Source organism: Sylvia atricapilla, chromosome 18, assembly GCF_009819655.1.
Source record: "Sylvia atricapilla isolate bSylAtr1 chromosome 18, bSylAtr1.pri, whole genome shotgun sequence".
Classification (NCBI taxonomy): Eukaryota; Metazoa; Chordata; class Aves; order Passeriformes; family Sylviidae; genus Sylvia; species Sylvia atricapilla.
Window position 1 is genome coordinate 897,139 of NC_089157.1, and position 25,356 is coordinate 922,494.

The window sequence follows — 25,356 nt, forward strand, 5'->3', positions numbered from 1 at the left end:
CGCAGCCTGGACACCCCAAACCCCCCAGAGACACCCTCCAGCCCCTTCCCTGCTCCCACTGGCCTTGGAGGCTGCAGAAGACCCCCAGCCCCTCATCCCATGGGCAGACCCCTCCAGGCACTGACACAGCCTCAGAAGGAAAGGAGTTGACATCTGGCACAGGAGGGAAGTCCCCAGGCCTGTCCCACCAGGACTTGTCCCTCCATCCCCGCTGGAGTTTTGTCCTTTCAGGTCAGAGCAGGCAAAGCCCCTCACTCCATCCCCAGTCCCAGTGCCCTCCATGTGCTCCCAGTAACCCCGACCTGCAGGAGCTGCTGCTGGAACTGGTGCAATGGAACAGCCTCTGCTGGGGAGGGCAGAGCAGCCCCATTTCAGGGCCCAGAGGGGCAGCTCTTCCCTGCTCCAGGACACCTCCAGGAGGACACCTCCAGGAGGACACCTCTGCCCGGCCCGCCAGAGGGACAGGATGTCCCTCTCACCCCTGCACGGCCGGGGAGCAGCTCTGGGGGACCACCCCCAAGGACCCAGCCCTGGGGACAGCAGTGGGGACCCTGAGGACAGTGGGGTGGCCGGGAAGGGGCTGTGGTGCCTTCAGAGAGGCTTCAGAGAGCAGCTGAAATGCCAAAACAATCATCACTGACCGTAGCACCCGACAGAAGTCGCTTGGTCTCGTTTCTGTTCGTTCCTGTCGTGTCTGTGCCCCCTCCCTGCCCCTGCCTCACCCCCTCACAAACCTGTGTTCATTCTGGGGTTGTGGGGGGTTTTTTGTTGTTGTTGTTGTTGATTTTTTTTTTTCCTGTTAATATCTTGAACTGTAAATGTTGTTTAGTTATGACCATGGCAGACTGCTTTGGGCGATGTTTCTTTACAATGCATACTAATATATTATGGTTATTATATATGAATATATTTAATGACACGTGAAAAAGTTGTGGATTTTCTTATTGTTTTTCTGAGTTGTTTCTTTTTCTATTTTTTTTTTCCTTTTTTTTTTTCTTTTTTTTTTTTTTTTTTTTTTTTTGGTCTCCTTTTGTTTTTTCGTTCCTTAGATTGGCTGTAATTGACCCAAAGGAGCTTGTAACTGTTCAGCACCCCCTCGGTAGAACTAAAGTCAGAAACCAGTTGAATAAACTCTTGTAAACTGTAAAAATCTCCAGGAATTTCTGCTTTTTTTTTTTTTTCTCAGTGAGGCTGTGGGTCCAGGACTGGGCAGGAAATGATGGTGTCCCCTGCACCCCTGGGTCTGTCAGTGTCCCCTGGGCAGGGCTGAGGTGGCACAGCTGGTTTTGACTGGCAGTGTCCCTTCCCAGCACCCTCGGGCAGTGGCCACGTGGCCTTGGGGACAGTGGGGTCACCGTGGGTGGGTGGTTTGGGGGTCCCCATCCCCCCTGAGGGCTCCGCTGTGCCCTGCGGTGGGACCAGAGCTGGGGGACAGCTGTGGGGACAGCCCGAGTTCGGAGTCCGGAGAGCTGCCAGCCCCACTCTGAACGTGTCTCTGCCCCATCCAGGGGCTGCCCAGCAGTGCCCAGGGCTCCTGCCCCTCCTCTGCAGGGCTCAGGGCTCCATCAACTCCGTCAGCTCCACCCCAGGATCAGCAGGGCCGAGCCCAGGCTGGGGCTGGCGGCACCCACAGCATCGAGAGCCAGGGCTGGGGGAAAACTGAGGCAACAAAACACTTCCAGGGACAAAAATCCAGGCAAAAGGATCCCCAAGCGCTGGGGGTCAGCCCAGCTGCCCTGAGCCTTCAGCAGTGCCGGGAATTTATGAATCCAAAAACATCCTGGGGGGTGGAAATCTCAGATCTTTATTGCAGAGACAAATGGGTCCCAAGTGGCAGCCCTCTGCTCCCAGGGGCAAATGGGCTTCCCAGACTGCAGGTGGCCACTGGTCCAAAGGTGGCTCTGGAAAGAGGGGGATGAGGCTTTTCCCACGGAGGGCTGGGCCTGGAGTGGCTTTCCCAGCCTGGTCCCACCAGGATGGGAGAGGAGCCATCCACACCCGGAGCTCACACCGGGAATCAGGGAATGGGAAAATGCCCAGCAGCCTTCCAAGATGATCCCCGTTCTCATGCAGGAGGTGGGGATTTTTCCCAGGGCACTGGGACACCCTGGAGCTCACACCAGACCCGCTCCAGCACTGGGATTTTGGATGAAACTACGGCTGGAAGCAGCTAAGCACGTCCTCCAGGGGAGAAATGAAATGGAGGAGGTGGCAGGGAAGGAGAAGCCTGGGATGTCTCTGGGCACATTCCAGGAAGATCTTTGCTTGGAGAAGCCACTCCAGGTTGGCTGCTCAGAGCCAAACCCTCTCGTATTTTAACCTTCCTTTTTTCTTTAGTGGGGCAGGGAGACAGAAAAACTTCCCTGCACACAGCAGAGCGCTGCCAAATCCACTGCTTTTTAATAAAATTCCTCACCCACAAACACGTTAAATGTTACCTAAAGGGCAAGGCTGAGAACCTCTTTGTTCGCCAGCACAACGAGCAAATCCTGCTGTTTCCACCCTTCCCAGGCACCCACAGGAAAAATGTGCTGGAGGATCCAGTGGGTCAGAAAGGGCCTTTGAAAGCCTGGGTCAGAACAAAGTCCCTGGGGAAGGCTGATCAGGATGAGTTACACGTCCATCCCGAGTGTCCTGGGAATTCAAACAAAGCCACGATTCCCTCCAGAATTGACAGTTTTAATTAGAAGCCCAGGCTTTAATTAGAGGCCCAGGCCCCTGGTGTCATCTGAACAAACGCCCTGTTGCTCTCCTGCTGTCACTGAGGATCCACGGGGCTGCTCCAGGCTGAGGCTGCTGAAATCCTGCCCCAGGCTGAGGCTGCTGAAATCCTGCCCCAGGCTGAGGCTGCCGCCGAGGAGCAGCTCCAGGAGCGTTCCAAGCATCACTCCCTCCACAGAGCTGCAGGAATGCACAGATCTGGAACTGCTCTCCAAAGCCTTTCCTTGTTTCCAGCTGGAGCAGCCCTGCTTAAAGCTCCATTTCTAATCTGACATCGACACTGCACTCATCAACCCCCTGCAGTGTCCCCCTGAAAACCAGAGGACATTAAACCACCTCCCCACCTCTGAGAGCTGCAGGTGAAGCATCTCTCCAGGAAAACTGACCAGGCACAGCCCGGGTGGGACTTGGAAAGGCTTCAAGGATTTTCTGCAGCAGAGCACAGGGAACACTCCAGAGGAGCTCCAGTCTCTCCTCCAGCTCCGAGTGCTGAGGATGGGCTGGGCACAGAGCTGAAGCCCGAGGGGCACAACTGGATGGATCTCTGGGCCTTTCTCTCCACCAAGCTCCTCTCTCCCCTCCCCAGGAGCACAAAGCCAGGGAAATGCTCTCAGGATCCAGGGGACACCTCCCACGGCTGCAGGACACATGGCAGGTGAAGAAATGAAGTGGTGGATCCCTGGGAATGTTCAAAGTTAGACTGGACAGGGCCTGGAGCAGCCTGGGCCAGTGGAAGGTGTCCCTGCCCACTGGATGGGATTTAAACTCCTTCCCATCCAACCCATTCTGGGATTTTGTGTATTCCATGTGTCCCACGGGGTGCTCAGGAACTCCCTGCCTCTGCTTCCTGCAAAACTCCATCTTCTTCCGTGGCTCCCATCCTCATTCCACAGCCCTCCTTGGACAGGGTCCAAGCTCCAGCCAACACCTGCAAGGAGACAGCTAAAGGTGATCTGCAGTCAGCAAACCCTTAACAGTGCCCAAGTCCCAGTCTGGGGAAACTGAGTCCAGGAGAGAAAAATGGATTGGTCAGTCAGGAGGGGACAGAGCACCAGGATCCAGAGCCTGGATCCCACCTCCCAGAGAGAGCTGGATGTGCTGTGTGGGCAGAGGGAAAGGAGTGCAGAGCCAGGTGAGAGCTGTGAAAGGAGACACCAGCAGAAAGCTGAGGGCCAGCCCTTGCAAATCTCACAGATCTGTCCTATCACACACAAAGTCTGACAGAAATTGCTTATTTCCTTCTCCAGAGCAGCTCTTAGGATATGACAGCATTGGATAAATTGTTCACAGACAACACAAGACAGTCGGAAACAATAAAACCCCAGGCAGAGAAACGGTATATAAATGGATCAGCTTTAATCAGTATTTATTGCTTGCTCTATTAATCCTGAAATCAACCTGGCATGTGTAACAAAATAATTATTCTCTTGGCCAGAAGCAAACATTTAATACTTCTTTTGCATTAGTTTTGAAATAGGTAATCCTTCCTCTCAGCTGCAGAAGGGTGTGAGGAGCTGTCAAAGGAAGAGCCAGAGCTCAGTGAGGACGTGAATTCTGCTGCATCTCCCGAGGCCGGGCTGCCAGAGCCCCTGGGGGCAAAGCTTCCACTCTCACAGGCTGGGCTGAGTCCTGCTGCTGTTTAACTCCCATCCCTGCAGATCAGTCACCCACCAATAACGCTGCAGATCAATCACCCACCAATAACCCTGCAGATCAGTCACCCACCAATAACCCTGCAGATCAATCACCCACCAATAGCTCCCCCCAAGGGCTGAGCACTGACCCAGTCACCAGCAATTCCGTGCAGCCCACGGGGTCCTGCAGGGCTGTCGCTTCCCATCCTGTGAGAATCCAGATGCAGTCACTCCCCAAGACTCTTCCCTGAAAACCACGGAGCCTTTTCTGTCTGAAGGAGGGATCCCAAAGCAGGGAATTGCTGTTCTCCAAGCCACTCCTGGATTTCGCTGTCTGAAGCCTCTGGGATGTCTGAGCTCAGGGAGATGGGCAGGGCAGCAGCACCAGCGTGTCCCCAGATGCAGATGCAGGAGAGGTGGGTCCATCCTACAGCTGCAGCTGCCTGAGTGCCAGAGGAAGGTGGGAGGAGTGGGATGCAATCCTCTTTTCCCACTGAAATCCTCCGGGTCCCACCGAGCTCCTCGGCGCTCTCCAAGGAGAGCGGATGTCTGGCGGCCGCCGTTTCTGCTGTTGTGGAGTTCATTCCCAGCTGTGGAGTGTGTTCCCAAGGATGGAGTTCACTGCCAGCACAGAAGGTCCCTGCCCTCAGCAGGGCCCCCCCAGAGCCCTGGTGCCCCCCTGGAGCAGCTGCCCCGGGTCGGGGTTAACCCGTGGGCCAGAGCGCGACCACGGCGATGGCGATGAGCAGCAGCACGATGACCACCAGCATCCCTGCAGGAGACACAGCTCAGGGTTAGGCTGCTGCCTTCAGCGGTTTCCTGGGATTAAATCCCTCCTCCTCCCAGCTGGGAAGGATTCCCCGTGCTCACCCCTGCCCCTGGTGACCTGAGCAGAGAGCTGGACCCACAGCCCACGGTGCCAGAGCTGTTCCTTCTCTCCCTGACTCTTCAAACCAAGGTTTTCCAGCAGCGCCTCAGGGCTACCTGAACATCTGCCGTGGAAACACCAAGGGATGTGTTTAACTCCCAGTCAGGCCACTGGAGCTTTGCTAGAATCTCTCTGTCCCATCCCACTGGGGCAAAGGATTATTCAGGAGGAAATCCAAACCGCACCAGGAAATTGTTTCCAACACAAAGCCCTCCTGCTTTCAGACAGAACTCAGTGCAGAGCTGGGCTGTCAGGCCTTGGGGAAACAGGGATCAGCCAGCCCTGGAGAGAATCCCACAGTGCTCTGCCAGACCTCTGCCCATGGTCCCATCCTGCCCCAAAACCTCCTGGATCCCTGCAGAAGTTAACGACAAATGAGACCTTAAAAAATTCGATCCTCTGCCTTCTCTTTAATTCCCCATTTCTTGGGGGAACTCTCCCCTTTCTCTCCCATGTTATAGAAGAAAGGAAGAAATGTTTTAGTGAGAACATCCTGGATCCACCTCCCAAACCAGCCCCAACAAACAAACTCCTCGCCCAGCTGGATCACTGTGCTGGCCACTGGCATCACACCCATGGGCATCCCCTGGGCTTAAATGATCTTTTTATTGAGAGGCTTTAATTTGTGCTCAGGATCTGCTCCGTGCTGCCTCCCTGCCCGAGCTGAGGGAACACAGAGGGCTCCAAGAGTGGAAAACCTGTCCCTTCCTCTGCTCTGCTCACTCAGGACTATTACTCAACCACTTACAGTATTTACAAGTCCAGCTCATGGCAATTAAAAAAGGATGTATTGAAATAAACTCCTCTTTCCAAGCTGGAAAAGGATATTAGACACTGCTTTTTGTAAATAGTGTCATGTTTTCTGTGCAGAAACTGTTCCTCTGCCAGGGGGCCAGAATTTTTTTTTTTTTCCAGGGAAATAAGAGTTGCCACCAACATTAATTTTTTCTCTTGTGCTCAACTGAAACCATTTGTGATCCCATCCAGCCCTGTCCTCTGGCACTGGGAGCCATTCCCTGTGTCCTGTCCCTCCATCCCTTGTCCCCAGCCCCTCTCCAGCTCTCCTGGAGCCTCTTTAGCATCTGGAAGGGGCTCTGAGCTCTCCCTGGAGCCTTCTCCTCTCCAGACTCAACAGCCACGACTTTCTCCCCTTTTAGTCTCCTATTTTTTACACCTTAGTATACATTTTGGGGTTTTCAGCAGAGCCAGAAGCAAACAATTTGCCTAAAGAGGGAAGCAGTAAGATCTGATAAAGCTGCCACATTCCCACTCTCTGTTATGTTTTGCGCTGGAGGGAGAAGTTTTAGGGGGTGCAAATCCTTCTCACAGTTTCAGCCTCACAGAGTTTATGGACTCCAGCAATTAAGAGACAACCGAGATCCGCTGCTTGGAAAATACTCCATAGGTGTGAGTTAGTAATGATACAGAGGGCAGTTAATGGGGTGTAATTATCCTTTGACAAGTCCCAAGGAAAACCACACTTAAACCCCAAATTATTCCCCAGCAGGAAGAGGGGCAGGTGAGGGACTAATAAAGGATTGCTAATGGGCAATGCTGAGTGAGGGAACTGCAGGGCACGGCCAGGCCAGTGAGAGAGGGGACAGCAGGATCAAACAAACCTCCTTTCATGGCTGGAAAAGGACTGGCATTAAAACCTGCAGCCGAAAAAGCAGCAGTCAGGTGCTGTCCTTGTCCCAGCTGAGGTGGGAGCAGCAGAGCTGCTGAGCCCAGGGACACCAGAGCAGGAGCAATCACCTCAAAGCACCTCTGGCACGACAGAGAGCAGATGTTACACACATTTCTCCCCCTGTCCCACAGAACAGCAGATCAGAAGGATCTCAGGGCTTTAAACCTGGGTGTTTCACGTGCTTTCCCCACAAAAGCTGTGGTAGGATCTGACAGGAATTCTGCATTCCGAGGTCCCTGTCTGCTTTGCCTTTTTTTTGCTCAAATGGTGTGAAATATAAATATTCCCCCTTGACAAGCAAGCCTCAAAGAGTTCAGGAATCAAAGCCATTCTCAAAGTCAACAGGAGTCGGAAGAGAACAAAGAAAAGATTCTCGTGCAGAGGGAAGCAGTGCCAGGAATACAAATCCAGACTGCAGCTCCCAGGGAAAGGTGGGAGGCAGAAATCTCTGTGCAGCTACAGAGCAAATAATGAAGGCAGGCTGGAGTAAATGCCATGCTCCTGAAGCTCCCTCTGCTAAAGGCTGTGGGGCAGTGCTCCAGCTGCTGCTCCAGCTGCTGATCCCAAATGCAGGGAGCACATTCCCAGCTTGCAGCGAGTTCCAGGGCATGTGCCATGGCAGGATGGGGATCTCCCCAGCATTCCTGCAGGGCTGGCACTCACAGGCTGAGCTCAGTGAGCTCATGCCTCTGCTCACGCCCTCAGTCCCTGCCTCAGGTGCGGTCAGTGCTCCATGTCTCACCAAACCTTTATTCCAAATAAAGATCCCATCCTCAGATACAAAAAAAAAAAAAAGGTTAAATGACATGTAATTTGGGTTAATGTTGCTCTTTGGTCTGTCTCAGCTGCTCTGTCCAGCCCTGAGAGCAGAGGATCTGAGTCCCCAGGCCATTCCCTCTCCCCAGGACCTGTCAGCTCTGAGGGTCACTGGTTTGGGGTTTCTCAGGGACACCCTTCCCATGGATTTACTCCCCAACCACCGACTTTCCAGCTCGGGCTCACACAGAAAAGCAAATCCACCTGGAGGGCACCCAGGAGAGGAATGTCCACCCCAGCTGGCACCTCAGTGTCCAGGGCAGATGCTGAGGGGTGATGTCCCCTCTCCACGGGTGCCCAGCCCTGGATTCTCCTCCAGCCTGGAAGCAGATTGCTGGGGCAGCCCCTCCCCACAGGGAGCAGCTCTTCTCTGGACAGGTTTGGCCAATATGATCCCATCCATCATCCCCAAACCCACCTCAGCTGGAGCCTGGGAAGTGGCTGTGCTTGGGGGAGCTGGGTGGTTCTTAGGGCTCAGCACTGGGGATGTTCAGGGAGCAAACACAGCCACGTGCTGGTTGGCTCCTGAGGACTGAAGTGAAAGCTGATTTCAACCCATTAAAAAAAGAAATTCTAAGGAATGTGCATGTGTGTTGTGGCCAAGCCCTCTGCCCTGGCTTGGAGCTTTCAGAAGCTCCAAGGTTGCATCCAAGTCCATTTCAACCATGTCCAACTTACATCTGGCAAATCCCACCCCAAAAATGAGAGGTGCCCCTGGCAATGCCCTGGCTCTGTGCCTGCAGAGAGGAGGTGCAGGGAATGCAGCCCTGCAACAGGCCCTGAGCATCCCCCAGCACCCTGTCAGTGAGCATTTCTGGGAACAGCAGCTGTCCTTGGGGTTTTCCCTGTCTTTCCTGCTGATTTCAGTGGGGTGCCATTCCCAGGTTCAACACTGGTGTCTTTTATAGATGGTAAAATAATAATAAATAGCATGCTGGGGCTTTAAAGAGCCTGCATAGCATCCCATTATCTGGAAAAAGCAGCTTGGTTTCGGCCAAGGAAGTTTTATTCCCACAGAACTGTCTATCCAGAAGTTTATGAACAAGTCTTCTTTTATAAGGGACACGGAGCAGTAACTTATAAACACATCATCGTTGTTTTATAGGGCAGCAGAGGCAGGGCAAGGATGGGAGCTGCAGCAAGGGGCTGGCTGCTTTCCTCCAGGACTCCTATTTAATATCACAGTTTTAAAGCACCCAAATTTTATCTGCTGTTTCAGTAAGTTAATTTTAAGCCCGTGTTGCCAGATATATGGCAGAAAGCCTGCCCAAATTCCCTTCCAAGCCCTGCTTTGGGAGGCAGCAGAGAACCAGCTCAGAGGCTGGCTCTGAACCCTCTGCACATACCTAAAGCACTACTTTCACGTGGCAAGCACCCCAAGAAATCCATCTTGCTGTCCTTTACGTTCCCTAAAAAAGAGCTGAGCGTTTTCTCCCCCCAAAAGCCATAAAAATCCCCCTTTCCCTGTACCATTTTCCCCGGGCCGGGTATTCAATTTGTGTTGCATTAAGAAGCACTTGAGCTGCAATCCCACGCTATTAAGCTGGCTTGTGTGTAAATACAGCCCCGAATCCTACACCTGCAGCACTGAGCCCACCTCTCTGGAGGTTTCCCTTTATTAGTTTTGTGACAGCCAAACATTTTCTTGGGCGAGAGGGGCCGGGGAAAAAACGCTCCTTCCCCACCCAGAGGAACCTGGCCCTTATTGCTTTTGACCTTCCTTTTCAACTGCTCTGCCTCGAGGAATTTAACACTGCTATTGTACCTCTCAGCCCTGACATCAAAATCACTGGCAGGGTCTCAGAGAAATCAAGACCAGGCTGGGTTATTAAAGGCTCCAAATGTCCATGTGTTTCACTGGGTCTAGAGGAGGGGGGGAAAAAGACACTCCTCGAAAAAGCTGAGCTCTGTTGGAAACAACAACTGTTGCATTATTAATTCCTTATTTGGAAGAAAGAAAAGCCCAGGTCGTTCCTGTGTAAGATGAAAAAACTCTTGGTCCATGAGTTATTGCACATTTGGAGCTGCTCGGGCGATGCCAGATCAACCTGAAGAAACAATTTATCTGAGGGGAAGGTGCAGACTTTGTTTATGCACATTAACTCCTCACTCAACGTTATTTCACCCACTAGAAATTACATTTTTGTGGCGTTTGGTCACCTCAGGTTGGGGATAGGGTTCCCTCTGGGGAGCACGGATGAGTTTGGTGCTAACACAAGTTTTGATCAGGGCGTGAGGATACCTCAGGTCATGACAGAAGGGCCTGGGGGCAAAAACAGCGTGGCTAAAACCCAGCAGGATGAGAGCCATCACTAGCAGAAAACAAATGTCAGATTAGCCCCAGAAGCAGCGTGGAGTGAGTTTATATCCAAACCTTTAAGACTTCAGCAATCAAATAATCCCAAACTTTGGGTCCCACGCCCCATGTGCAGCCTGGCGGAGGGAGGGAAGTGAGATAAGTGTTTCTCTTCATCCATTATTGTTATCCTTCAATTTGCTGCTTTTTTAATCTCTCTTTCAAATTCCAGCTGTGTGCCAGGTAATGCCCTGAACTGCTTCCAAGCACAACTGCACCGAAATCCCAAATTCCTTGAAGGAGTGGCACAAACCCAACCTCACCGACAGCTCGGGGCTCTGCTCACAGCTCTGCTCACGTTCCAGCAGCCCTGGGGCTCAGCTGCTCCAGGGGAAGGTCATCTCCTGCCTTGGGGAGCCTCAGCTCCAATGGTTGGAAGTGCCACATTTGATTGTGTTTCTATTAAATAATTCCTGAGGCTCCTGCACTGCCCTGAGATCCAGAAGTCAGGAAGGGCAGCTCCAAGGCAGGAGAGTTTCCCATGGAAATGAGGAAATTTCAATTTCACTCCTGAGCCACCAGGAGTGAAGCTCAGAGGCAGGCAAGACATTTGTTTGGAGCTGAAGACAAGGCAAGAGCACAGCAAGAACTGAACTGTCACAAGTTTTAACTTTCAGAGGAGTCTGTGGGAAAGGGAACACTGAGCTAAATTTGGGTTTCCTCTAAATAGCAGCAGGTAACTGGGAGAGGACAATGGTGGAGAAATGGTTCATGTACCTCTGAGACACAGTGACTGAACCACAGAGCTTTACAGCAATCCACCCCTGAACACCTTCTGCAAAAATACTGGGAAATAAAATCATTTCCTGGACTCACCACTGCATGAAGAGCAGGTGTGAGAGGCAACAGCTGACTCCCCATCCCCAAAACCCCAAATCAATCCCAAATCAACCCCAAACTGGCAATCTCAGCCCATCTCTGCCTGTTCTGAGGGGTGGGCAGAGCTGTGCACATCATCCAGCCCCCAACAAACCCCAAACTGGAAATATCCTCATGGTTTTTCCTTCTGTTCTTCTGGAGTGACTTCACAGACTTTCCTTGCTTGGCCCCACACCATCACCAGACTCTTTCCAGCCCCAAAGGTCATCAGCAGATGTCCTCACTGGATTTCCTTGCACATGACTTTTCTTCCTCCTTTTTTTTTTTTTTTTTTTTTTTTTTTTTTTTTTTTTTTTTTTTTTTAATTAAACAAGCACACACACATCCACACAGAGTTTCCAGTTGTCCCTCCTCCAAACTCTGGGGCATCCTTTCCCTTACGTCAGGGACATCAAGGAGCAGTGGAGGAACACTCAGCATTTCTGAGCAACAGAGCTCCAGCTTGGGATGGGACCTGTGGAAGTTTCACAGACCTCAATGTGCACTGAAGGTTTCCCAGGAGGAAGGAAACAAAACAGCTCAAACAAGAGCACAAAGGCTCTAAAAATCCCTTCTTTCATATGAGGGTCACTCAGTTCACTCCAGCGAGCCCAACCAAGCCAAAGGTGTCACCTGAACCCTTTTTCTCCAGACAAAGCAGCAGGGAGGGTGAGAAAGCACAGGCTGGACTGGGATATCCCCATCTCCACCAGAAGATACCTCCCCATGCCACAAGCAGTGAGGAACAGAAGGGTTTGCCATGAACTGTGCCATGGACCCTCAGGAGCTGTGCTGGGGAGAGCAGCCAGGATCAGGGTGTGCAGCACAGCCAGGGAAAGCTCTCCCAGCAAGAACAAAACACCTCGGAAAAGCCAAGGGTTTCCAGTGGAAAATCCAACCAGGTGGGACCTTCTGCAGCACAAGGCCCAGATCACTGAAGGGATTTCTCCCTGCACTCCAGACACGGGAGATTCACCAGCCTGAGCCAAGTGAAATCCCAGAGATGGGGCAGTTTTTTGGGGCTCATCCCAAATCTGTGTCTCCGTGGACCTTCTCCAGCTCAGCTCCTCTGCCCAGCCCAGCTCCAGCAGGGGATGCAGGAGCCCAGCCCAGCTGGCAAAACTCCAGAGGGGTTTGCTGAAAGGAAGGGTCACAGCCCAGCTCTGCTACCTGCAGCAGGCTGGGGACAGGCAGAAGCTGTGACAGATGATCTCAGCAGGGAACTGGTGTCCCTGCACCACTTTCTCCAGTAAAAACAAATGGGCAAAGGAAAACAATGGAATGAAAGGCCAGCTCTGCTGGCCTGGCACAGAAGGGACATCTGCCCACGTCCATCTGCCACCAGCCCCACACCCTGGCTTTGTGTTTGGTGGGGTCACTTCTGTGCCATTGTAGCTGCCTGAACTGCCTCACCAGGACACCAGGGCCAGACAGGGAACAAGGTGGGAGCGTGGGGAGGAAGAGCAGGCAACCACCAGCTCTGCTTAGATGCAGCACTAAATTGTTCCATCAGGCTCTTAAATCACTTGGGGAAGCATAAGCTTTTGCCTCTGCCTTTGTTTTTCGCTCTGGCAAATGCTGGGATTGCTCCCTCCCTACTTCCATGGATGTATTACGGCACCAAAATGCTTCCAAAATGCTTCAAGCATCACATGAAAAAAAAATAAAATAAACAAGAAATAAAAATAATCCCAGCTCAGTCAAACGAGAGGAACAGCAACAGCACCAACCTCCCAGTCTTGCTGATCCATCTGAACCTGCAAGGACAATTTCCCCAGCAAGGCACTGACCAAACAGAGCCTACAGCACCAAAAAAAAAATAAATCACATTGTGTCCATATCAGTCATTTGAGGTCAGATTAAGTGTTCCTGAAGGCTGGTCCATGTGTCTCCCATTTTCCAAAGTGCCCTGCTCACCCAGGAGTTGTAGGAGCTGTGGAAAATGGGCTGCTGGCTCCCAAGTGCCCGGGATAAGTGGTCAGGAGGGCTGAGATTTCCATACAAATTGCACAGCTCTGAATGGCTTCCTCAGCACAGGGCCGGGGGTGGAAACGGGAGAATATTTAATGATTAGTTCCTTATGGCTCCCACATTCTTGAAGCATATTTCTTGCAGTCCCTGGAACGCTCCTGCATTCTTGATTGCAAAATGGCAATAAGTGATTTCCTTCAAAAGCCTTGCCTTTTATTGGAATACTAAAAATACCCCACTAGCCCCACTGCACTGCACTCTCTCTCTTTCCTGGACAGGCCCCATCAGCCCTGATGTATTCTGTTTTGAAGACAGCAATAAACATTTCAGCATGGGCCGTTCCATCCACTTCATAATAGATCTTGCATTTCCAGTGGAGCCCTTCTAGCACCACTAGCACCATAAATCATCTTTACAGAGACTTAAGTATAAGAAACTCCAGCTCAAAACCAACATGGACTTTTTTTTTAATTCTTTTTTTTTTTTAGAAATTAAGAATGGGCACAAAGCAGTCAAGAATTAAAAGTGTGACAGCTTTAAACATGAAAGCACTGGGCTGACCCTGTAAAGCAGGGCTGTTGCAATCCACACTGTGCAGTGCTGCTGCAGCCAATCCACTTGACACAAACCCACCTTGGTGGGGTGAAGTTCAAAACAAATTCCCTGCACATCCACTCCATCTGAACAAACACGGCTTTCAGATCTGGGAGCCTCTGGCTGCTGCTGATTTTAAAAGCCACAGATGAAGATTAATGACGCTGCACGCCTGAACTGCTTCCACACACCCAAAAATCCTTTTGTTTTTCCAGTCCATACGGACTGGAAGCCCAAACTCTCTCCCCTCTGCTCGTGGTGTCTCTCTCCATCTGCTCCAGGCCCTGGAGAAGAGCTCAGAGCTGAGTCCAGGTGCACAGCACGGAGGCTCCTGCCCGAGCCAGGATTGATGTCCTGCCTGGGCAGAGGAGCTCCTCCAGGAACAGCAGCTGAGCAAGAAGCACGACAGGAGCAGCCAGCCCTGCTCAGCCCCCTCCAGCAGAGCCTGTGCCTGCAGGAGGCAGCAGGGATGGAACCCTGAGCCCCAGCAGGGCAGGGTGCCCAGCCCAGCAGGGGATGGTCCCCAGGAAGGGGAGCTTTGGCAGGACGAGGTGCCCGAGGCTGTTCCCACACCACGGTCATTCCCACTGGGCCCCTGACCTCAAACCTGCTGCTCACACCTTCACTCTGCTCCAGCAATTCCCCTCAAACCCTCCACCCCCTCAGCCACAGGGCAAATTCAATGTCTGTTTGTGGGGTTTTTCTGTCATAAAACAACTGAAGACAGTGGGGTTTCCCCCATTTCTTGTCACACGTTGTTGTTGCAGATGACCAAGTTGTACATTCAGTAGCACTTGGTTCTGTTTCTCTTGATGACAGGAAATTTTTGACATCCCAGCTGAGAGGCAGAAACTCTGAACTCCTGTTGCTGGTGCCAGAGGAGGTGGAAGCACATCAGACCTGGGGAGCTGAGGTGTGACCTGGGCTGACTCTGTCCTCCACAGTTCTCCCCTTCCCGTTCCCTGCAGCCTCCAGCTGAGCCCACCCAGCCCAGGTGGGACACGGTCACTCCTCCACAGTCCCCGAGGAAGGTGACCTTGACTCTGGTGCTGTGGCTGGACAATCCCAGGGCTGCTGCCCCACGGATGGACACTCCCTGTTCCATCCAGCCAGCAGCAGGCTTTGGTGGGACTCAGCTTCCCTTTCTTGGGTGAATCTCACCTCATGAGCCCTTCCCCACCTGCAGCCAGGCTCAGACAGCAGGGTCTACAAAGTCAAAGCTGCAGCTGTCAGGGATTTTCCAGGCTGAACAGACCTCTGCAGAAACTGGGCTGAAACCATTTGTCCAAAGTGCTATTGGTGTTAAAATCAATGAAGTTTCACCTAAATGTTTAAAGAGCCACATGAGAAGATGCCAAGGGGTTTTGTTTTGTTGTTGTTGTTGTTTTCAAGCACTTATTTTCAGTTGACTCATTTCATGAATTTTATCTGGGTGAGTCTCCTCCAACAGCAGGATATGGTGACCACAGCAAGAGAGAGAAGACACCTGGAGCCATCACTCATAGAACCATCAGGAGGAAATGGATCATGGAAGGTTCTAGCACAGCTTAATGCCCCAAGCAGGGTCAACTTAGGGAGCTGGCCTTGATGATCCATGTGGATCCCTTCCACCCTGAGACATTCCATGATTCCAGGACCAAGCTCAGGTTGCTCAGGGCTTTGCCAACCAACCCTTGGAAAGCCTTCGGGACATGGAGCTGCTGAGGGATCCCACACTCTGGATTCCCTGGATGAAACCCAACCCAAGATGTGCCCACTGTCCCCACAGCCCTGCTGCTCTCAGGGAGGCACTTCCCAACCCACCAGAGCTGCTTTGGGAAGCCCAGCCCAGCAGGGACAAAGTGCTGGAGTGGGGAAGTGCTCTTCAGCCCAGACACAACCCTGAGGAAAGGGAAAGAACCTCGGTGTTTTCCTGGCTGGATCTTTGAACACTCAGGTGAAACTTCCTTGGTTTTACCACCAATACCACTTTGGATTACCAGTGTTTCACCCCAGTTTCTGCAGGGCTGTAGCAGCCTGCCTGGAGAATTCTTGACGCAGCTGTTATTTTGTTGAGAATTGTGTTTTCACAGTTCAAAGAACAATCCTGCTTTTAGAAACTTGCTCAACCTTTGGCAATGCAGCCTAATCAGCAGAGAAAACTGCAGAAACTAGCAACCAAATCCTCCTTATTAATACCACTTACAGCTGCTAACAACTACAAGAACCTTCTAAAAATGCCAAGGGAAACAGGGTGGGTGAAACAATGCCTTGCAAACGACTGAGCCAATATACACAAGAGCTGTGATAAGAAATTAGGTTTGACTTGCACAATCACTTTAAAAGTTTTTGGAAAATGGATCCTGAAGAGCAGGAGGCTGATAAAGTAACAGAGTTCAGTAGCAATGCAAAAATGTCATGCCGATGAAGTAGGGAATTCAATCCTCGCTGAATTCTTGACATCACTTAGATGTTAACAGAAGTTTCTTCTCCAAAAAAAGAAGGCAAGGCATCTCTTAAAGCCCACACACAGATCTCTGACTCCTAAATGCAGAGTACTACACAGAACTATTTTGGTTTTGGACGACTGCATTGTCTCATGTGTCAGGATGACTATTTGATTTTCTTTTATTTTTTAATTTCAGCCTCGAGCAGAGCCAAACCTGTACAATTTATGCACGTGCAGTGCAAGAGGTCCCCTCTCATTTTGTGTCAAAAAAAAAAAAAAAGAGAGAGAGAGAAAGGAGGAAAGGAGGAGGGGAAAAGCACAGTATCATTTCATCTCTGTACTTTCCTAAAACCTGAGAAGTTTATAAGCTCTTAACTCCAGTTCCCTGCTTTTGCCTCCCCATGACAGCTCCAAACTGCCCCACAGTAAAAGCAGCTGGAGCTGCTTGGAGCAGCCTGGGACAGTGGAAGGTCCCATGGCAGGGGTGGCACTGGAGGAGCTTTAAGGTCCTTCCCAACCCAAACCACTCCAGGATTCTGTATTTTGTATCACATTTTCTTTTTGGAGAACATTTCCCCTTTTCAGCTCCTTAAGGTTATTCCCAGATACGTGTGGGGGTTGACAGAGAAAAAAGATAAACATATTTAAGGGAAAAAAAATCTGTGTAAGGACTGGAGCCTGTTATCAAACAAACAACCAGCATAAAAATACTTGGGAGCCATAAGCTGCCTGATTTACTAATTTCTTTTCTTTTTTCCTGGAGTCTAATCCTATGGTTAAGTCTTCAGAGCTTTTCCTCTCACACTTCCAGGGGGGGAAAGAAACCCTCCCAGCAAGGAGGCACATAAATCTCCCTGGATCATTTGTCTGGATGCTGCTCCTGCCCAAACACGGGATGCTCCATATGCTTTTGCAATAGCTCTGTTTTGATAGAATTACCAGCACTGTCCCTTATTAATCATATTGCCACTACAAGTCCCTCTGGAGTGTTTGCTTATCCCAGACTTTTCCAAACCCTTCCAGTTTCCTCTTCATTTATTAAAAGCTCGCTGAAGATGACCACAGTTAAAGCAAAGCCCTGCTACTACAGAAGAGAAAGGAAAAATAAGGGGAGGAGAGAGGGAAAATCACCTTTAACCGTGACTTTTCCTCTATTCCCAGAAGAACCTCTCCGAACGCTGCTCTCAGCCTTTGCTCCCGACTATGGAGCCGGAGTCCTGGCTATTTAAGGCAGCATTAAGATTCAAGGAACACTTTCCTGGATGTCACCGTTTGAGCCGGGATCACTGGAGGAAATTGGGTATTGGCTCAACCCTTCAGTGCCCCGCAATCCACGAGCCTCCCGCGGCTGCAGTGTTCCCAGCCAGGCTGGAGTGCTCTGCTGGCCGGGGAACAAAGCCCCTGGCACCCCGCAGGACTGAACCCCGCTGAGGTGCAAGGCGTTTCCAAACACTCCCAATTAACTAGAAGAATCCACAATTAAGAAAGTCGCAAGTCCCTGGCTGACAGAAGAAAGGGAACGTTCAGCACAGCACGCAGCCCTCCACAATCCCAGCACGGGAACGGGGAGCGGGGCCAGCTCTAGGTGGGGGATCAAGAGCAGGAGTGTTCTGGGGAATCCGGCTGCCTGCGGGAATCCCGGGCTGCCTGCTGCGGGGCTGGGAGCACCACGGCATGGCACCGGCCTCCAGCCCCTGCCCTGCTCCCGGGAGGCTCCGGGGATGCCGGGGGACAGCCACGGGACAGCCACGGCTGTGGGAAGGGTCTGCTGCTGCCAGCCCCCAGTGCCATCCCCCATTGCCATCCCCACTGCCAGTCCCATTGCCAGTCTCCCATTGCCAGTCCCCCATTGCCATCCCCATTGCCAGTCCCATTGCCAGTCTCCCATTGCCAGTCCCATTGCCAGTCCCCACTGCCATCCCCATTGCCATCCCCATTGCCAGTCCCCATTGCCAGTCTCACTGCCATCCCCATTGCCATCCCCATTGCCAGTCCCATTGCCAGTCCCACTGCCAGTCCCATTGCCATCCCCATTGCCAGTCTCCCATTGCCATCCCCCACTGCCAGTCCCACTGCCATCCCCATTGCCAGTCCCATTGCCAGTCCCATTGCCAGTCCCATTGCCATCCCCATTGCCAGTCCCATTGCCATCCCCATTGCCAGTCCCATTGCCAGTCCCATTGCCAGTCCCCCATTTCCAGTCTCCATTTCCAGTCCCCACTGCCAGCCCCATTGCCATGCCCATTGCCAGTCCCCATTTCCTATCCCACACCTGAGGATCTCTCCAAGGGAAAGGGGATCTGCAGTGCAGAGAAAATGCTGCCTATGGAAGCTTCCCCCCCAGCCCACGTGGGCTCTGATGGGAAGGATCCCCGTTTATCCCCCAGATTTTACATTGTTTTGAGGACCCTGCTGTCTGCAAAGCTTTAACTCAAACCAAGTGATACAACTCTGCTAAAATTACACTCCTAAGCCAGCTACATCCTTCTGAGTCACAAAACAAATATGCCTCTCCATGCACTTTTGGAATTGCAACATGGATTTCATTCTGATTTTCCTCCCAGCTCATAGACAGTTTACATAAATGATTTTTCATGTTTATCTTTCCTCCTAAAACCCCACGGATCATGTGGTGCCATGCTGCCAAAAGCTGGGCTCACCCAGGCGTGGGGCAGCAGGGAGAGGCCCCTGGGGGCTCTGGGCTCTCCCTGGTGCTGCAGGCAGCACCCTGCAGCCTCCAGCTGTGCTCAGAGGGACCCCACCTGGGTGCTGCCGTTCCCCCTGGGAACTGGAGGCAGAGCCCTGTGGAATCTGTGCAGGGCACTGGAGAGCTCTCCCCGATGGAGAACTCGGCGTGGGCTTTCCACCTCTGCTCCAAGGCTGCTTCCAGGACAGGAATGGGGCTGCTCCACCAGGGCTCTGAGCTCCCCTGGGGGCTGTGACCCCCAGCACCGGGCAGGAGCAGCAGACAGCCCTGGATCCATCCCTGCAGGTGCCCAAGGAGCACCCTGGGGTGGTGGAAGGTGTCCCTGCTCATGGCAGGGCTGGAACAGGAAGATCTTCAAGGTTCCTTCTGCCCCAATCCAGCCTGTAGTTCTGTGATTTGTGAAATCCGAAACAGGCTGGGAAGCAGAAAAATCAAACCAGCTCGATTTTCAGAAGATGGAGCTGAACCCCAACATCTGCACCCACCTCTGTGGCAGCTGGAGGCCAGAACAGGGGGAGAGACAGACTCACAAAAGACTCTGAGCCACGGAGGGGAAAAGTGACAGCACGACTCCAGCCTGGTGTCACCCTGCCAGGGCTGGGTGTGAACAGTCATGCTAAAAGAATTTTTTTTTTTTTAAGGTTTCATCAATTCCTGCCTCAATCACTTCAAAAGCTCCACGCTGCACACGCAGCATTACAGCAGGAGTAAAGTCATCTGCAAATGGTTAATGAAATGCATATTAGGTGCACACCACTGGGACTGCAGGGAGATGATGCCTGGCACGGTTTGATTCCCAGCAAGCCACAGAACATGGCAGTAATTTAAATAAAACCTGTACAGTTTCTCCAGTGCTTCAGCCTCTGTTTCTGCCTCTGCTCTCATCCAATGCAGCACAGGCTGACCACGGATCACAGAGCCCCTCTCCGAGCAGGAGTTTCACTCACAACGTTTGGCTTCAGGAGCAGGCAAATTAGAAACAGAGATGAAGGGACGCTTCTCCTTTTATGTTTAGCACAAATAAAGTTTGGTGGGAGGGAATCCTAATAAAATTTTAAAGGCAACACTTCTAATGGAGTATCCTTAATTTTAAAATGAAGAGGTGGATGCAGAGATTAGTTTGTGCTTGTTAGCAGCCTTTTTTTTTTTTTTTTTAATTTTTTTGGTTATTTCGATGTTGTTCACTGTGGTTTTCATGGCTTTGAGGGGAGGTTTTTAGCAGGACCAGCTGCCAAGAACATCTCCCAGTTAGCTGCTTTGGTCATCAGTCAGTAGCTGCCATTAACACAGCAGTTTCTATCTGCAAATCCAATAATTCTAGAGCTACCAAACATCATTTTCCCTCGAGATTTCGTTTTGGTGGAGAAAAACATCCTTTGGAAGGCAAACTTTTTTTTTTTTTTTTTTTTTTTTAAACACATGGTGCAGCCTGGAATAGAGCTGCCCATAAAATAGAGCTGGCTGCTTCTCAGTGAACATGGGAAACCACCAACTCCAGCTGCTCCAATTAACTCCCAGCATCTTCCTCAGAGCCCAGACAATCCCGGGCTACTTGTCATGCAAACAACCTGGGAGCTTCATTCTCCTGGCAAGGCAAGAGGAGGGCTAAATGACTGAGTTAAGTAGATTACTGGGGAAGGAGTCACACTCAGCAGCTTTATGAGATGATTAGACCCTGGGAAATTCACACCCCAAATCCCCCCGGCCCTGATAGTGCACATTCACCACCAGCTCCGGGATCCACCTCAATCAGGAACCTTCCCTGGTGGCATTAAATATTCATTTCCCACTGAACTTCCATCTAGCTGCTCCCGCCACGCCAAAAAGAGGAATATTATGTTAAATATTTTACAGGGGAAGAAGTTGCAGCAGCGTTTAGCAAGCCAGCAGGTCATGCTAAAACCCCCTTTTTTTTTTTTTTTTTCTTTTTTTTTTTTTCCAGAAAATGATCATTGCTTCTGGAGCGAGCTACAGCAATGTCACCTGCAGTGGAGACAGGAGCCCTCAGAGGCACCCAGGACTGCACAGGAGAGCAGCAGTTGTCTGCCCTGAGCCTGAACAAACCCAGCACAGCACAGCAGCTCCTGCAGTCCAAAAGAGGGGACAGAATCCCATTTGTGGCAGCAGAGGCAGCGGGTGCTGCAGGGCTGGGGCTGGGCTGTGCTCCTGTGGCCTTGAGAGCCCAGTCAGCTCTGGGTGCCCCGTGGGAGATGGGTGAAGCCTCTCCCTGCTCTCCCCAGGACCTGACAGAGCACAGGGACTCGGGCTGGGCATTAATTGCCTGGAACACTGGCAGCACTCCTGACTTTCTGCCAACTCATGGCACCGTGAGGAGCGACAGGTTCTGGGAGAGGCTGTTCCACAGACAGGGCTGTGTTACACTTCGTGTCACAAAAGACTCCAAGTTTAACAGGAGTCTCTACAGCATTATTCAGCAACCCTCCATTATCTAAAGCATTACAACCCCCCCATTTTCTGGATCTATATAAAGCAAAGGGCGTAACCCCATCACACTGGGGAAGGGGAGCGTGCCGAGAGCTCTCCCTCCCACCTGTGGTATTTTTATCAGAGATGTCTTTAAAAATACCTCACAAAGAAAGTCTCTTATGCAAGAAGTTAGACAGCTAAGGACTCCTGAAGTGCAGTCTAGTTCCATCAAAAGAAACTCCACCACCAGGGATGGTTCCACCTCTGGTACCTAAAAGGATAAATGGCACAAACCCAGTGACCAACCTGATGAGAAGGGCTCATCTGCCTGGGAGCTGCATGGTGGGATGGCTCTGGGGAGGAAAGCACAAGTTCTCCTGCTGAAACAGTTGATGTTATTCAGCCTGGAGAGGGCTCCCGGGAGACCTTAGAGCTCCTTCCAGGGCCTAAAGGGGCTCCAAGAGAGCTGGAAAGGGATCTGGGACAAGGGATGGAGGGACAGGACCCAGGGAATGGCTTCCCACTGCCCAGGGCAGGGCTGGATGGGATCTGGGGCAGGAATTGTTCCCTGGCAGGGTGGGCAGGCCCTGGCACAGGGTGCCCAGAGCAGCTGTGGTGCCCCTGGATCCCTGGCAGTGCCCAAGGCCAGGCTGGACACTGGGGTTGGAGCAGCCTGGGACAGTGGGAGGTGTCCCTGCCATGGCACGGGTGGCACTGGGTGGGCTTTAAGGCCCCTTTTCCAATCCAAACCCTTCTGTGATTCTCTAAAGACCCAAGAGCAGAAATGACACATTTCCTGCCTCCCTGATCCCCAGGGAAGGCATGAAAAGGAGATGGGGTCTCCCCAAACCTCAGGGTGTCAGGTGAGGCAGCCCACAGCCCACAGGCACTGAGCAGAGGCCAGCCAAGCCCAGGCTCAGCTCAGGCTGGGCTCTGTGGGTCCTGTGCCAAGCCAAGCAGGAAGCAGACGACTGGAACTTGTCTGCTGTAAAACTCCTTCAGTCACATCCCATAAAAATACCTGAGTGCCCACCTACCATTCCCTTCTGGGAGCTGCCACCTCAACTTCCAGGCCATTTAAAACCTAAATACTCCCCAATTCCGAACCCTCTGATGACTTAACCGTGTCCTTACTGCCAGAATTGGCAGGAGAAAAGATGGGCACCAAAAAGCCACCGGCATCACTCTGATCTTCATTCACACAGCAGCAAAGGAGAATCAGTTCTACTTTTCCTTCCTGGGAAGATGATCTGCAGCGTTCCTCTGGCAGTCAAAAGGCAGCCTGGATTTGCTAAGGGGAGCAAGCCTGGGAATCCTGGAATCATGGAATCACAGAATGGTTTGGGCTGGAAGGGACCTTGAAGCTCACTCCTGTCCTGATATTCCTGGCTAACAGTTTCTCTGTTAACCCCGACAATTCCCACACAAATGTGCTGTGAATGCTCCACACAGGACACAGGAACTAGGAGGAGGACTGAAGCTCATCCTGCATTCATGGGCACAGCCGCATCCAGATCCAGAGCAAACAGCATCTCCCAAGTACTGAAGGTGATGGCAAACAACTGAACCACTTAATGTTGGAAGTGGCTCAGAGGACACAAAAGCAACCAAGGAAGTGTTACCAATGCTGTCATCACCAGCAAAACCAGTAAAGCAGAAGCAGTGACGCTGGGAAAGGCACAGAAATGAAGGAATTCTGATTCCAGCCAGGGGCTGAGGTGCAGTGAGAAGTCTGGAGAGCCACTTCTCCCCCACACCCAACACCCAGACCTGCAGCTCTAACAAAAACTGGGGACCAGCTTTAATTTAAACCTCGACCCAACTCCCAGGGGATCTGAGTGTCCTGTCTAAACACAACGAGACAAATGGAGGGTTCCTAGGTCTGAAAACACAGAACGCACAATCCACAGGAAGAAAACCCATCATCTCATCTCAGGGAAGTGGGAACACTCCTGTTTATGGCACTGCCTTGCCCCATGTTGTAAAATACCAGCATGAATCATTTGGCACTGCTGCTGTTTTTCTAGAAGGCCTAATCACGGGCCTTTTCCCCCTCACTTTTGAGTCTTTAGTTCAATATCAAGGTGGGAAATTAATATTTTTGTATTTTACTTAAATGACAGAAAAACATTTGCTGCTTTTCTAGCAGGCATGAGTCACTTTGGCTCCACAAAGGTGCTTTTCCAAAGCTTTTTAGCAGCACTGTCACCTTGCTAATGCTCTAGAGCTAAACACAAAACATTCTCTGCTGGGATCCCCCAGACTTTATAGACACTGCAGTAGAACCAACACATCCAGCCCTGCAGGAGCTGGAGACCTCAGAGCTGAATAAAATCTCCAAGCCCAGGGAGAAGCCTTAAAGCCAGGAATACCTTCAACTTCTGCAGAGGTTAAACTTCCCAAACTCCTTGAATTTGGCAGATTTGAGACAGTTTTGCCTGTGATTTGGGACAATAATGCCTGTGATGTTCAAAATCTGCTCCTCATGACACACACGGTGCTGCATAAACCACCTGCCTTCTCTCACAGGTCACCAGAAACAAGCAGCCGAGGGGTAAATGCCAGTAAAACTGCAAATTCCCTCTGCCCCCAGAGCAGCAGTGACCTGTGACAGTGCCAGCCCCACACCAGCAGTGGCCTGTGACAGTGCCACCTCCAACACCAGCAGTGACCTGTGACAGTGCCAGCCCCACACCCGCAGTGACCTGTGACAGTGCCAGCAGTGACCTGTGACAGTGCCAGCAGTGATCTGTGACAGTGCCACCTTCCACACCAGCAGTGGCCTGTGACAGTGCCACCTCCAACACCAGCAGTGACCTGTGACAGTGCCAGCAGTGATCTGTGACAGTGCCACCTCCCACACCAGCAGTGACCTGTGGCAGCTCCCTGTCCCTGCCCTGTGCTTGGCACGGTGGCACAGAAGCCGTGTCCCTGTCCCCTAGCCGCTGTCCTGTGCCTGGGGGCCGAGCCCCACACGTCCCCAGCCCGTGGGGACAAAGGCCCCTTGGTGAATGAAGGGGTGAGAGGCGGCCATCGCACGGCCGTGGGGCAGCTCTGTGCACACTTCAAACGCCCGAGCTGCGCCTCAATAGCTGCAGCGGGATTTTCCCGCTGTCAATGGGAATGCCCGGCCTTCCCGGCCTCTTCAGCTCCTCTCCTTCCCCGGCACTTCCAGACGTGTCTCCGGGACAGAAAGGAGCGAACAAAGGGGCTGCTTGTGTGTCAGGAGCCCTCGGAGGGGCCGTGCCTCAGCGCACCCTTCTCTCCAGCGTCTGGAGAGCTCTTTAGGAGTTTTCGTCTCATTAACATTTCCATGAGGGATCAAAGAATATAATAAAAAATATCTAAGTACGATTCCTGCGACGGAACGGAATATATATTAAAAAAGCCTGCTCAGATGCCTTTCCCTGAGCCCTGGCATTATTGCTGGATAATTGTCTCCTCAGGAGCCCAGGCTCTTATTCCCACCAAAAATCTCGGCACATCCATCCCAGCGAGCCCCCGCTGCCCTGCTCTGTTCCCATCACCGTGTTCCTCCCCAGCAGATCCCACCTTTCCCTGCCTGGACAGTCACCCAGGAGCAGGAATTGCCTCCTGCTGCCCTGGGAGCAGCTGCTGGCTGGGCTGGGAGCTGGGGTGAGCACTGAGGGAGCGCTGGCAGCGGGCACGGGGCAGGATTTTCTCCCGGGAGGAAGCAAACCAGGGAGCTGTGAGTGCCCCAGATGGGCCTTCTCCTTCCTTGGGCATCTCCTGGCACACCTGGAGCTGTGTCCTGGCCGCTGTGCAGCAGCCAGAGCCGGCCCCATCCCCATCCCCATCCCCATCCCCATCCTGCCAGGCTCATTAGGGATGCCCAGCAACACCCCGCGGACAAAGCCACGGCAAACAAAGTGTGGGGAGAAAGGGGAAGGGGGGGAGAAGGGGATTTCTTTTTTTTTTTTTCTTTTCCCCTTTTTTCCCCCAAAGAAAGGCGTGCAGAGGAATTCCTCATTCACTGATCTGTGGAATACATTAATATCCCAAGTGTTGGCACAGCCTCCCATGCTCGGGGGACCAACAATGCGAGCAATGACTCCGAGTCTGGGATCTTCAAATAAACCACCCCTGCTGTCATGGCCACCAGGAAAGAGAATAACAGCAATATTAGCTGACCTTCATTTTGTTGTTTCCCCAGACCTGACTGCTAGACCTCTGTTTGCCTGTTACTAGGATTTCTTGGCTGAAAAATG

The 25,356-nt window shown here is 51.9% G+C and overlaps 1 protein-coding gene across 1 annotated transcript in view; it reads right to left on the reverse strand.

Moving 5' to 3' along the window:
- Positions 1-4,056: 4,056 nt before the first annotated feature.
- The window catches only part of STX8 (syntaxin 8), an 87,049-nt gene continuing 65,749 nt past the window's right edge, over positions 4,057-25,356 (reverse strand). The window contains exon 8 of the mRNA XM_066331862.1: positions 4,057-5,127. Coding sequence (XP_066187959.1) covers positions 5,060-5,127 — 68 coding nt within the window. The 3' untranslated portion in view covers positions 4,057-5,059. The remainder of the gene's footprint in view (positions 5,128-25,356) is intronic.